Source organism: Passer domesticus, chromosome 16, assembly GCF_036417665.1.
Source record: "Passer domesticus isolate bPasDom1 chromosome 16, bPasDom1.hap1, whole genome shotgun sequence".
Taxonomy (NCBI): domain Eukaryota; kingdom Metazoa; phylum Chordata; class Aves; order Passeriformes; family Passeridae; genus Passer; species Passer domesticus.
This window is the reverse complement of record NC_087489.1, coordinates 15,089,910-15,102,113: the sequence shown is the minus strand read 5'-3', so window position 1 is coordinate 15,102,113 and position 12,204 is coordinate 15,089,910. Positions and strand designations below refer to the sequence as shown.

General features: G+C 45.0%; 1 protein-coding gene across 4 annotated transcripts in view; it reads right to left on the bottom strand.

The window, feature by feature from the left end:
• Positions 1-9,823, bottom strand: part of PREX1 (phosphatidylinositol-3,4,5-trisphosphate dependent Rac exchange factor 1) — a 116,467-nt gene extending 106,644 nt beyond the window's left edge. For 2 of the 4 annotated variants that reach the window (XM_064391882.1, XM_064391883.1), the window contains exon 1: positions 9,509-9,822. In XM_064391882.1, coding sequence (XP_064247952.1) covers positions 9,509-9,667 — 159 coding nt within the window. In that variant the 5' untranslated portion in view covers positions 9,668-9,822. Of the gene's footprint in view, positions 1-4,746; positions 4,810-9,508 lie in introns of those variants that run through there. The other 2 variants (XM_064391884.1, XM_064391886.1) reach the window with 2 other exon arrangements.
• Between the last annotated feature and the right edge of the window lie 2,381 nt (positions 9,824-12,204).

The window sequence follows — 12,204 nt, the reverse complement described above, 5'->3', positions numbered from 1 at the left end:
AGGAGCCCTGGAAATGTTGGTCCTACCCCTTAGCCAGCAGTAATTTAACAACTGACAAATCCACAGGGAATATATAAACAGCACTCTGCCTATCAGACTGTTTGCTCCTTCTTTTTTTTTTTAATTGGAAGTGTATTACTGAGCCAAATATATTAAGACTAGTCTACAAAGATTTTTAAGGACTAAACAACTGCACTTGTTTATAAAAAAATGTGTCCTCATTTTAGATAAGCGAAGTGGCTCGGAAACCAACAAATGAACCTGTTGGCACCAGAAATTAACACAGCAAAACCAGAAGTACAAAATGAAAGGTTAAGAATGGTCACAAACTTTACTCCATGAGTCATGAGACATCAGATTAACTGCAACTAGATATTATTTGCATAGCTGATATGTTTCCATAAAAATAATTTTAAGCAATGGGAATAGCTGAGAATACTGAGAATGACCCAGTATCCTCACGTGAACCTAAATGTTCCTGTAACTCAGTTCCACAGTCCCATTATCTCTTACCAGCTTTTAAATATCAGGATTTAGAAATCTATGGCCCTCTCTGCAACTCACAGATACATGACATGAAATTGTCACTATTTCCAAAACTGTAGGAAGGGACATTGCCAGCTGTTTTTTGTGCTGATAGCACTGTGTGAAGTTCTTGTGCTGATAGCACTGAGTGAAAGGGCAGACAGGCCTAACACGAGCCTCACAATGCCAGAACAGTAAATTCTGCCTTTCTGTCCCTAGGCTTGAAGTGGCCTATCAGAGCAACATTAAGGTTTGGGCACTCAGTATCTCCTGGCCTGACATATGGCATTCAGCTGTGTAAGCAAGGAGGAAGACTCATTAGGAAGGGTGAAGGAAGTGTTTTCTCATCACAGAGCTGTTTTCTCTTTTTCTGCTCTTGAGAGCTGCAGTTCAAGGGGAGCCAATGTCTCTTCACATGAATGGCACCTACAGAAGGGTGAAGGTGATATGCAGAAGTCAGGCGTTTTAACCAGACAGCCACCCTGAGGTTCTGCCCCAGTACAGATCCACTGCAGCTCTCTATGTCTGCTACAGCTTGACTCAATGCCTGCAGAGGCAGCGTGAAAGCTTTAATCATGCCTGACTGGGTAATCAAGCAGGATTCTTCATCTGCAGCAATGTTTAAATCCAACACCTTGGTGAGATCTCAGGCATGTTGTTGGTGCAATCCCCAGTCCAAGCCTCAATTTGTGACACAGAAGGGAAAAGCAGTCAGTGTTCAGTCTAAATGAGATGGCTTTGCAAGAATTGCATTACTCCACAAGAAGTCTTTGTAACCAATTCAGAAACTACATGGATGCTTATTTCAAGTCTTTTCTTGTCACTAAATATACTCATTCCTGGTAACCAGGACAGGCTGCCATTTGCACAGGAATTTCAAGCATTATCAAAACCAAAAGATACATCACCACTTACATCTTAAACCACACTACAACTGTGCAAGGCCTTTACCATTGCAGGCTAGAAATCCAGACAAAAACAGAAAAAGGATTCTACAGCTGGAAAGAAGACAGAAATTCATACAGTCTCTTTATACTTTCTTGTGAGTGCTTGAAGCAAACAATGAGCAGGCAACAGAAATAATTTCTTGAAAGCTTAATCTGTCCCAGAGTCGTCTGGGTGCCCAAAGGCAGACAATATACTTGGGAGATCCTGCTTTTTTAAGCCTCAGGAACCCTCTGTGTCAGGTGCCTCTGGGAGTGTCAGGATGTGCACATAGGAAAGCTGGCCTGCAAACACATCACCCTCTACCCCTTAGGAGGGTTCAGTGTTGCACTTCAGGGCACTCCCCAGGAGTCTGAATGCCTGACTGCTCCCGTAAATGCTTCAGGCTGACACCTAATCCCAGTCTTGGGTATGAGCAATGAGTTGCTCCCAAATGCAGGTACAAACTCAGACAAACCTTTCTCTCCTGTGACAATAATACTCTGTATACTGTACAAAACCTGTAAGTAATCCACTGGCCTCACTTGGTATGGCTAAAGCCTTGGGAGTGCCTTGCACCTGATGTTTTGGACACTAGAGTTCAGGACACAAATAGATTAGATAATCCAGATAGCAGCACAAGAATTATCAGAAGTAAAATTGAATAGTTTTTGAGAAAGAAAATTGAACAATTTGACAATTTAGCATAATCTGAAGCAAAATATGAAAACATTCTTGAAATATTTAAGGGAGTGATGCAAAGGAAAAAAGAGCACTGAAAAGATTAGACATTATGTTAGGCATTAAGAAGACATCTCTAATACTAACAACATCTAAACACCAGGATAAACTATCAGAAATTAAGATCTTTCCATATCAGAACATCATGGGATGGTTTGTCAAGATTCTCTCCAAGGCTACTTTTCATGATTCTATGATACAATGCAAAATTGAAGAATTACATTTCTCCCTCCTGCAAACCAGTACTCCTGCCTATGGCAGAAACACTGTGTGCCCTAGGGAGTGGAAAATTATCTAAGCTTTTAACCTTTTTTCTTCCTGTATTTAGGGACAAGCAAGTTTCCCACAATGGGTATCTGTCTGCTTCCTGCAAATATCAGCTGAAACTGTTGCAAAATCAAATATGCATCCAGCTATGTACCAAGCAACCCTCATACTCTGCTCTCTGTAATGCTGGTTCACTTTTCAATCTCCATGCTCTTTCCTACCAGAGCCCAGGGTCTTTGTCCCTCCCTTCCCTCAGCTCCCACAGCGCTATCGCAGCAGAGTTTTGCTGCAGAGGCACCACCAGCGTGGCTCTGGGAAAGCCCAAGGCAGCCAAGCACTCCCTCCTCCCTCAGACATCATGGCACATGTTCAAACTACTGGCATGCCTGAAATGAGAGGGAGGGACAAACAGCAAAACGGCTGATTGATCACAGCACAGCAACCAAGAGGAGGGAGAGATGCAGAGCCAGAAAGAGGTCAGACACCTCATTCCAAAGGATGTAACAAGACCAAAGCAGGTCTGAGATAAAGGGTAAAAAGGGTCAGATGCACACCAAGCTGGAACGAGTTAAGGGAAGCAAAGAGAAATTAGTTTCTCACCTGTATGGCAGTAAATTGGTGAAACTACACATGCAATTTATTTATATTTTCTCAACATGGAAATTCTGTGAGAGTGCAAAAAGAATAAATACCTTCTTTCACATAAAAACCTGCTGTACTCCTATGTAACTCATTCGTAAAGCCTCACTGCAAAAGGCATGGGCTCAGCACACTATTTTCAAAGCAACACACTAAGCTCATACAGCTCAGAGCAGGAGAGAACCTCAGTATTCTGAATCCTCCAGCCCTGATCTTAGACCCGTGGCTGTAAACTGGGCTCTAGACCACAGGCTCAGATGAATAAATATTTTCAGAGCTTTCACTTTGCTTTGTTTTGCTTTTCAGTGTCTCACTTTTGCTTCATCTTTCTACATCCAGACTGTTTTCTTCACTTTCTTTCTTTGTATCTGGGGCAAAAAAACCTTTTGCCCCAGATACAAACAAGAAAGAACACTGCATTTCAGCCTTTAGTTGCTGATTTTGCACTACACTTGGTCTAAATAGAGAACTCTAGTAGCGGAATTGCCTACCCCAAATTCAAGAGTCAAAACAGAAGCCCCTAAAAACTCAGAAGCATTTTAGTTTTGCTAATGTTCTATCTTCAATTCGTGCTTTACAACCAGAAGAGCTACAAACATGTAATTTAAAATTAAATCTGTGATCTTCCTCAATTTACATACATCAGGAACCAGACTTAAAAAAAAAAAACCCAAATCCAAAAAACAACAAAGCTCTGTGACTTTAAATACATCTTGATCATTTGCAGTTCTAACAACTGGCTGTAGGTGACCAACTGACCACAAATAACAGATCAGCAAAGGTAATTTAGATCACTTCCAAACAATTTCCTTTCCCATCTCCTTCCTCTCCCCCAAATGCTCTTTTAGCTGTCTCATAATAAAGGAGCAACATTACCCAAACCATATGGCTCCCCTTCGAGAATCAGCATGTATCTGTATCTACTGAGAGTGAACAGGCAGCGAACAGGGTAGGACAGGAAACCACAGCTCACAGCTGAGACAAATGGTCTGTTTGCTACTCTGTTAGAGCACCAGAGCCTCATCTTGGATGCAAACAAGATTGTGAAATAGAAAGGGAAGGGGGGGAGGGGGGGGGGAAAGACCAAACAAAGCCTGTGATGCTTATCATGTTTCAAGATGGGTGGAGTGCAAAACCCAGAGACAGATCAATTACACCTACAAAGCAAGCAAGAAAGAGGAGCAAAACATAAATATTTTGAGTCTGTAGGATGTGGGCTAATTTATCTGATGGCCCACGTCCTAATATAACATTTATACAATTGATAGGATTGAAGAGGACTTCTAGTTTTCATACAAAAATAAAGGAATGCATGATACTAAAACCTAAAAACAGGATTGGTACAATTATTTATCCAATTTGATACCTATCTGATAACAATTCACCTTTCCTACTGTTTTCACGCCTACACAGAACAAACAGCAATTGCTCAAGCTAAAAGTACATCCTGTCATTCTGACATTAAAATTTACAAGTTGGTGTTTTGTCTCCAGAAAGATGAAAGAGACATATATATACAATGTAGAGAACAATTTGGCTTTATATATTTTTAATTATCTAAGCTGTGGGAGCTGCATGTGCAGGTTTGAGCTGAATGTTCAGTGAAATAAATTAACATGGGGGAAAAAAGTGATGCAACAAAATACCTACCACTGCAACCCAGTGTACTGGATAACTACTGCTCCAACACTTCCACATGTAATTCATGATTATATCTACAAAATGGTAAAAAAAACCCTTTTAAAAATCTGACCGCTAACTGCTGTGTATTCACTATTTCATCTATTTTTAGAATGATGGTCAACAAGTATGTCTGAAATTGCTCAGGGCTCCTGAGTCTCCTTACTTGAGAGCTGGTCTTTAATTACTGCAATATTAGTGTCAGATTTGACTGGGTTTCTATGGAATGACCATGCAACAGTCAAACACACCACAACCTTTCTTTCCCCAACAAACTGTGCATTACTTCTCTGTACCAACTGACACTCCAAGCAAGAACAGCTCCGTAGAGCTGGCTGAGCCTGAGGGCTGCACCCTGCAGACACTGCACCTCCAGCAGTGCCCTGGCAGCCCCACATTCCTGCACAGGACTGCATGCCACCAGACAGATCCTGGCATTTATCCAGCAGGTCACTCAAACTAAATTATCACCTGGTATGATTCCATCACACAAAAAAGAAGTATTTACAAAACATAAATATAAACACTTCTATATATGTTACAGCGATAAAAGAGGCTAAAGGATTAATTGAATCTTAAAGCTTGGAGACTGGAAATCCTTACAGTTTATGATCACACCAGAGACAACAAAATTATCTGTCTTTATGCCTTTGAAGTTTATCTTACTCCTGAAACTTTTACCAAAGTTCCAGTAGGTTCTGACAATTTTCCACTTTGCTTCTTCTGTGATCAGTAGCTCTTTAATGATGTTAGCAGCAGTACATTTCCATCTGCTTCATGCAGTTCTCCCTGCTGCTTAAAAAGTTTGGCTGTGTAATGAGCCTTTACTAGTACAGCCAGTAACACAGCTGCATAACTGCAGTATTGCCTATTAATACTCTTGAGTTACACAGCATTTGTCAAGAATAATTCCACAACTAGCAATACCATCCCTGACTAACAAAATGGCAAATAAAACAGGACACAATATTGTGTGCGTGTATTTGTAACTAAATCAGTAACTTCAGGTCATCAGCTGTGAGCTGGTAGAAGAGAGTTTTCCCTTCTCCTTCCTTATTTGAGGAAATGTCTAGGACAGCTAGGACTATTGAAATAATGGTATACCTATAGTATCATATCTCTATTATATTACAATTTAATATAAAATCCAGACTCTGTTTTAAAAAAAACAGCTATATCCCTTGGAATCGATCATCTCATCTTGTAAGATGCGGAACAAACCATGGGGTAAAGCTATTGGGTTTCATTCTCTCTGCAGTTATGATACATTACATTATAATAGATAATACACACTAAGAGATATATTATATATATAGACACACAGATAATACAAGTACCAAGAGGAGTACAGGAAACTAAACAGGAGCTAAACTGACCAGGAAATGTCCAAATTAAATAAAATAAAATTACTACAAATCACATACAAATTGAAAAATGATGGGACATCCAAGTTAAATTTGCAGATATAACTCCATTTGTCAAAATTACTTTAGGTATAAAACATAACAGATTCTAGAGACTATTTTATTTAAATAAATAAACATCTTTAGCATTTTCATTAAATGAGTACACTACTCAAAATATTTTTAGCAGTGACTAACAATTTTTATTGTAAGAAAACAGAACTCTATGTTCTATCACTTTATTTATTTAATTATAACTTTAATTATGTTTTATACTAAATTTTACATACTCAATTTATTAATTTATGAAAGCAAAATACAAACCACAATCTTTTAGACAAAGCAAATAAGGGCTGAGTCCTTATGCTAATAATGAACCTATTTTCCCCTGCATCTTAGTGGGAAAACATTTCTAAACATAGAAAAAGAAAAGAAAAAGGAAACCTTTCCTTAAACAGGATCACATATCCATCTCCTAATACAGATTAAAATACTGTAAGTAAACTGAGGTTGTTTTGATTCATTTGTAAATGCACAGTGGTAAATACTTACAAGATCCTAAATACTTAAGAGATTCTTGTACATTACCATGGAACACAGGAAGCTGCTGCTAGCAAGCAACTTCAGTGCTGTGAATAAACCCACAGAATTTAGCTGTTTGCTTTTTAAAACATTGTTTATTGAGAACACTTAATGAGGACTAGGGCTTCAATAGCAAATATTTAACCAAGAGCACAGATTCCCTCACATAAGCACAGCTGTCCCAGCCTACTTGGGGAAAATTCATTATGATGATAAAAGATATGAGCTTTAGACTTCCTTTATTTAACCCAAGCTATTGACATTTCTTAGGCAAAGGAACCCATACCCCACAGCTGTCTCATCTCCTTTTTGACAGGAACAAGTTTCCACAAGATCGGGGTACTGCAGTTCTCCTGCACAAAACAGCAGTGTTTCTGTGCAGCCAAAATTACATGTGGATCCTATGGAGTACAAACCAGCTCAGTACAATGCACACTATGGACAAACAAGTAACCTTGCCCAGTCACACTGGAGCGTTAACCTGGTACATTACCCCAGGTAGTGGAACAGTTTATTTTGCACTGGGTAAGTGCTGCCCACACAGAACACGAGCTGGGGAGCAGAGATCCGGGGGCAGGAGGGGTGGCTCCTGAGCAGTGATGCCAGCATGCTCGGGAGAGCCAACAAACAGGAGTTACATGGCCTCCTGTGCGGTCAAGCACAGCTGAGAATACAGAGTCCCAGGGCTACAGCAGTACTTTCATCAGGGTCCTAAGGCAAAACTTTTGGCCTATAACTGCATCTATTCCCAGTGATTATATAGATGATGTACTGCTTGTACGTTGTGTTGGCTGTCCAGTGTGGCAAGTGGGACAGAATTCTTTCCTGCATGCTGCTTGTTAGAAGGATTAAGTTATGGCCATCCATATAATTTACGCAGAAAATATTTCATGCTCCAAATTTTATTTTTAAATATTTCATCCCACTACTGCTCCTTTTACCCTCACATGCTGCAGTAGATCCCCATTCTCCTTTCCTTGGGGCTAACAACATTCAGCTATTAGAAAGCAGTTGTACAGAGATTCAGTTCATAAGATGTAGGTCAATGACTGAAGAAACTGACATTATTTAGGACAGCACATGAATATTTGACACGTGCATGAAGTTAAGCCTGGGTATGAATGCTGCTCTAAACTAAGGCCCAGAGATAAGAAAGATCCTATCCCTCAGTGCTTTATTCAAACATAATGACTAAAACACAAATTCCATAGCGGGGTAAAGCTGCACTTCCAGAACCAACACCACAAGATAATACTACAGCCACTCTACACCTGGTGGCAAAGTGCCCCAGAAGGACTCTAAGTGCCAGCAGTGCCAGCCAAGACCTCAACGAGTGTGCTCCATCAGGATCTTCTGCCATTACCTAGGGCATATTACTCACTACTGCGTTAATGAAAACCGCCAAGTTAACAAACACAAATAAATAAAAGACCTGTTTTGTTTTCTTAATACATTAAAATCCTATTTAGCTAGCATTGTGAATACATTTAGCTCTAAGAACTGGAATCAAAAATATATCTAGCTTGAATCTACATTCTAGCCTGCAGCTAGCAAAATCTCAAATTCAGTACTTAGGACAGAGGAGTTTTCTGAGGGATTTTGGTTTTGTTTTGTCTGTAGGGTGGGGCTCTTCTATATCTTAGAAGAAAACCTCCTCGCAATGAGACAGAACCACAGTTCTAAATGAAGCTAACTGGCACTTCAGTTGGAAAGCTCAAATTAAAGGCTCGGAGTTCAATTACTGGAGAGAGAAGAGGAGGGTTCAAGTAGAGACTAGTTCATAAAGCAACCACATCCCTGTCATTTATCTTTTACACTAGACAGTTTGCCACTTCAGTGAATCTGAAAAACACTGAAGACAAACTGATTTTAAAAAACAAACAAAAAAAATCCTGCCAGAAGGACAGGTCAAAAGGGGCCCAGGGTCTAAGCACTTTTAGATGAAACCAGAGTCTAGTCTTTATCCAGAAAAACACCAGAAATAATTTCTGCCCTTTTAGAAACAACCTTTTAGAAATCTCTGCAGAGACTTCCTTTGCTTTGATTCTTGATCTCTGTGTGAACACTAGTTTATTCTTCTTTTTCATATATATATATATCTGTTATCTAGTAACTGTTACTACAGGCTCTTCTAGTTATTTGCAGGAGTGTGGTGGTACACAGATGAATTTCACGTTTAGAACCTACATAGGAAAATGGAAATATACAGATGGATTTTTTCTTCTGAACTAGCCCGTCAACAATTTCAGAGGCGGGTATAATTGCTTCCACATGCACAGACACACCCGGCACAATCACAAATTTATGTTTACCATTAAACAAAGATATATGTACAATATTTATTTATAAACAACTGATAGTAAAGGTAGGTTTTCCAAGTGAGTGCAAAAGCAACTTCTGAACAACAACAACAACAACCAAAGGGACGAGGCATCCTGAGAGGAGACCCACTCCTGGGTCCGTTCCTGCCGCCCCGCGGGGCCGGGAGCGCTGGAGGCCGGCGCTGCCCGCGCCGAGAGAGAGAACCTCGGCCCCGCCGGCCCCGCGCTGCCAGGCGGCCCCAGCCCCAGCCCCGGGCCTCTCCAACAGAAACTCCCTCCCCGCGGTGCGGACCCGGGCACGGGCACTCCCACAACTTGTGACCCGCCGCCCTCGCAGCCCCCGGCCCGCCAGGGGAGCCGCTCCGGGCCGTCCGCCCGGCCCCGCCGAGTCCCCGAGGGCGCTCCCCAGCCCGCGGTGCCACTCACCGACTGCAGGAAGCGGAGAGTCCCCACGTAGTCGCGCTCGGTGCTGAGGATCTCGTTGAGGACACAGAGGCGGAGGCGCAGCTGGCGGTCGGTGTCCTTGGGGCAGCCGGCGGGCTCGGCGGCGCCGGGGGCGCCGGGCGGCTGCGGCGGCGGCTCCATGGTGGCGGCGCGGGCCGGGCGCTCCGCTCCCCGCTCCCTCAGGAGCCCCCCATGGCCCCGCGGCCCTGCCTCGCCCGCGGGCGGGGGCGTTACAGGAGCCGGGCGCTGGGCGAAGCCCGGCTGCAGGACATGCCCGGGTAGCGGCGCGGCACCGCTGAATAGAGCGCGAAGGGAAGTCCCGGTGGCAGGGAGGGGGGGATGAGGGACGGGGCGGGCGCAGGCAGCGGAGCCCGGCCCCGGGGGCCGGCGGTGGGCAGCGGGGCGGAGCGAGACCGAGGGCCGTATGGCTTTGTCATCTCTTCGTCCCGCACACCCTCGTAGTCGCCTGTCCTCGTTTCCACGTCCCGCACACCCTCATAGCCGCGTGTCCTCGTCTTCACGTCCCGCACACCCTCATAGCCGCATGTCCTCCTCTCACGCGCATCTTCTCTCACGCGCATCGCCTCTCACGCGCATCGCCTGACGCGCATCGCCCCTCACGCGCATCGCCTCTCACGCGCATCACCTCACGCGCATCGCCCCTCACGCGCAGCCCCTCACGCGCATCGCCTCACGCGCATCGCCTCTCACGCGCATCGCCCCTCACGCGCATCGCCTCACGCGCATCGCCCCTCACGCGCATCGCCCCTCACGCGCAGCCCCTCACGCACATCGCCTCACGCGCATCGCCTCTCACGCGCATCGCCTCACGCGCATCGCCTCTCACGCGCAGCCCCTCACGCGCATCGCCTCACGCGCATCGCCTCACGCGCGCATCGCCTCACGCGCATCGCCTCTCACGCGCAGCCCCTCACGCGCATCGCCTCACGCGCATCGCCTCACGCGCATCGCCCCTCACGCGCATCGCCTCACGCGCAGCCCCTCACGCGCAGCCCCTCACGCGCATCGCCCCTCACGCGCATCACCTCACGGGCATCGCCCCTCACGCGCAGCCCCTCACGCGCAGCCCCTCACGCGCATCGCCTCTCACGCGCAGCCCCTCACGTGCAGCCCCTCACGCGCATCACCTCACGCGCATCACCTCACGCGCAGCCCCTCACGCGCATCGCCCCTCACGCTCGCTCCCGCATCCCCTCCACATGCACTCGCTCAGCCCCGTGCGCTGCAGACCTCTCAGTCCTGGGCCTCTGCCCCCCTGCACTTCACAGTGAGCTGAGTTGCTGCACAGCCCGGTCACACGGCCCGCACGGCCCGCGCAGCGCGGCCGGACACGGGGCTCACGGCGCGGCACACGAGCGCGGCACAGCGCCATGAACACCCCGGGCCGCCCGCACCAGCAGGGTCTCGCCCCCAGCCCCACAGGCCCTGCCCGGCCCGCCGCTAAGCGGGGTCACACAGACACCTCCGTTGTCACGCAGGAATGCACGCAGCACAATAGACACAAAACAGAAACGAGGAATCAGGAACCCATGCCAACAAAGAACAAATACAAAAAGCAGGTTTCATCGCTGTGAATCCAAAATGCAGAGGTTTTAAGTTGGTTACAACTCGTACAAAGTGAGTGCACAGCTCAAAGGCAGAGATGAGCAGGGCAAGCTGCACTCAAAACCAGGCTGAGAGCTGCAATTCAGCACTACTCACCCCATTCCCAGAAGGCTAACTATGTTCATAACGGTGCAGCTTCTCCCAAATATCTTCATTCCACCATAAGAACACTGCCAGGCTTTTGTCAAACTACAAATACTCTTTTTTTTTTTTTACTTTTTTTTTTTTAATTAAGGAAAAAGGTTTCAAGAGGAAGGTTTTAAAATGTTAATAACGTGAACTCCTAAGAGGCATAATAATGGAGACCCTTCTTGGATATACTACCTTAAAAAGTAAACTTACCAATACTAAATGTTAGAAATAAAGTAATAATTGACATCTTCCCCAGGCTAAACCAAAATATCTCTTTAACTTTTTTTATCTCAACATGGTTTTTTTTTTATGTTCTGACTGATCATTACTCTGGTTTTTAAGTTTTCTGTTCAGGATTGTTGGTAGTCTAACATACCCAATTATCATCTCAAGGCTTCATGGATATCGCATTACATGGAATGAAAAAACAGCTCTTAGGTCAAGATGCAGTTGCAGCAGACTGCAGTGTAAAGAAAATATCTTAAATGCTTTCAGCCCTAGGTGTGGAAATTGTCTTTACTAAGTGTCAATACTTTATTTCCCCATGTCTCCTAATGAGGTGGTCTTGGGTCAAGGTGTGCGGTTATCATGGCTCTCGTGATACCCTGCAGTAGCACCTTCTGCATCCTTGTCAGTGACTAACGAGGATTAGCTCCGAGTCTGAAACACGATTGTTCAAAAGAGGAAAGAATGTGTGGGAAAGGCCTTGTGTCCCTGAGTGTCGGGGGTCCGAGGGAAAAGCACCGAGGGGGGGGTTGGCCAGGGTGACTCTGGGCTCTGTGCAGGTCTCAGCTGCGCCGAGGAGCGCCCTGGGCTGCGGGAGAGCACTGCAGAGCAGGTCTGGGACACGGACAGGGAAGCAGAATCTCTAGAAGGTCGGATTAGACTCTAAATTCACTGGTTTTCTTTCAAGTTCTTTA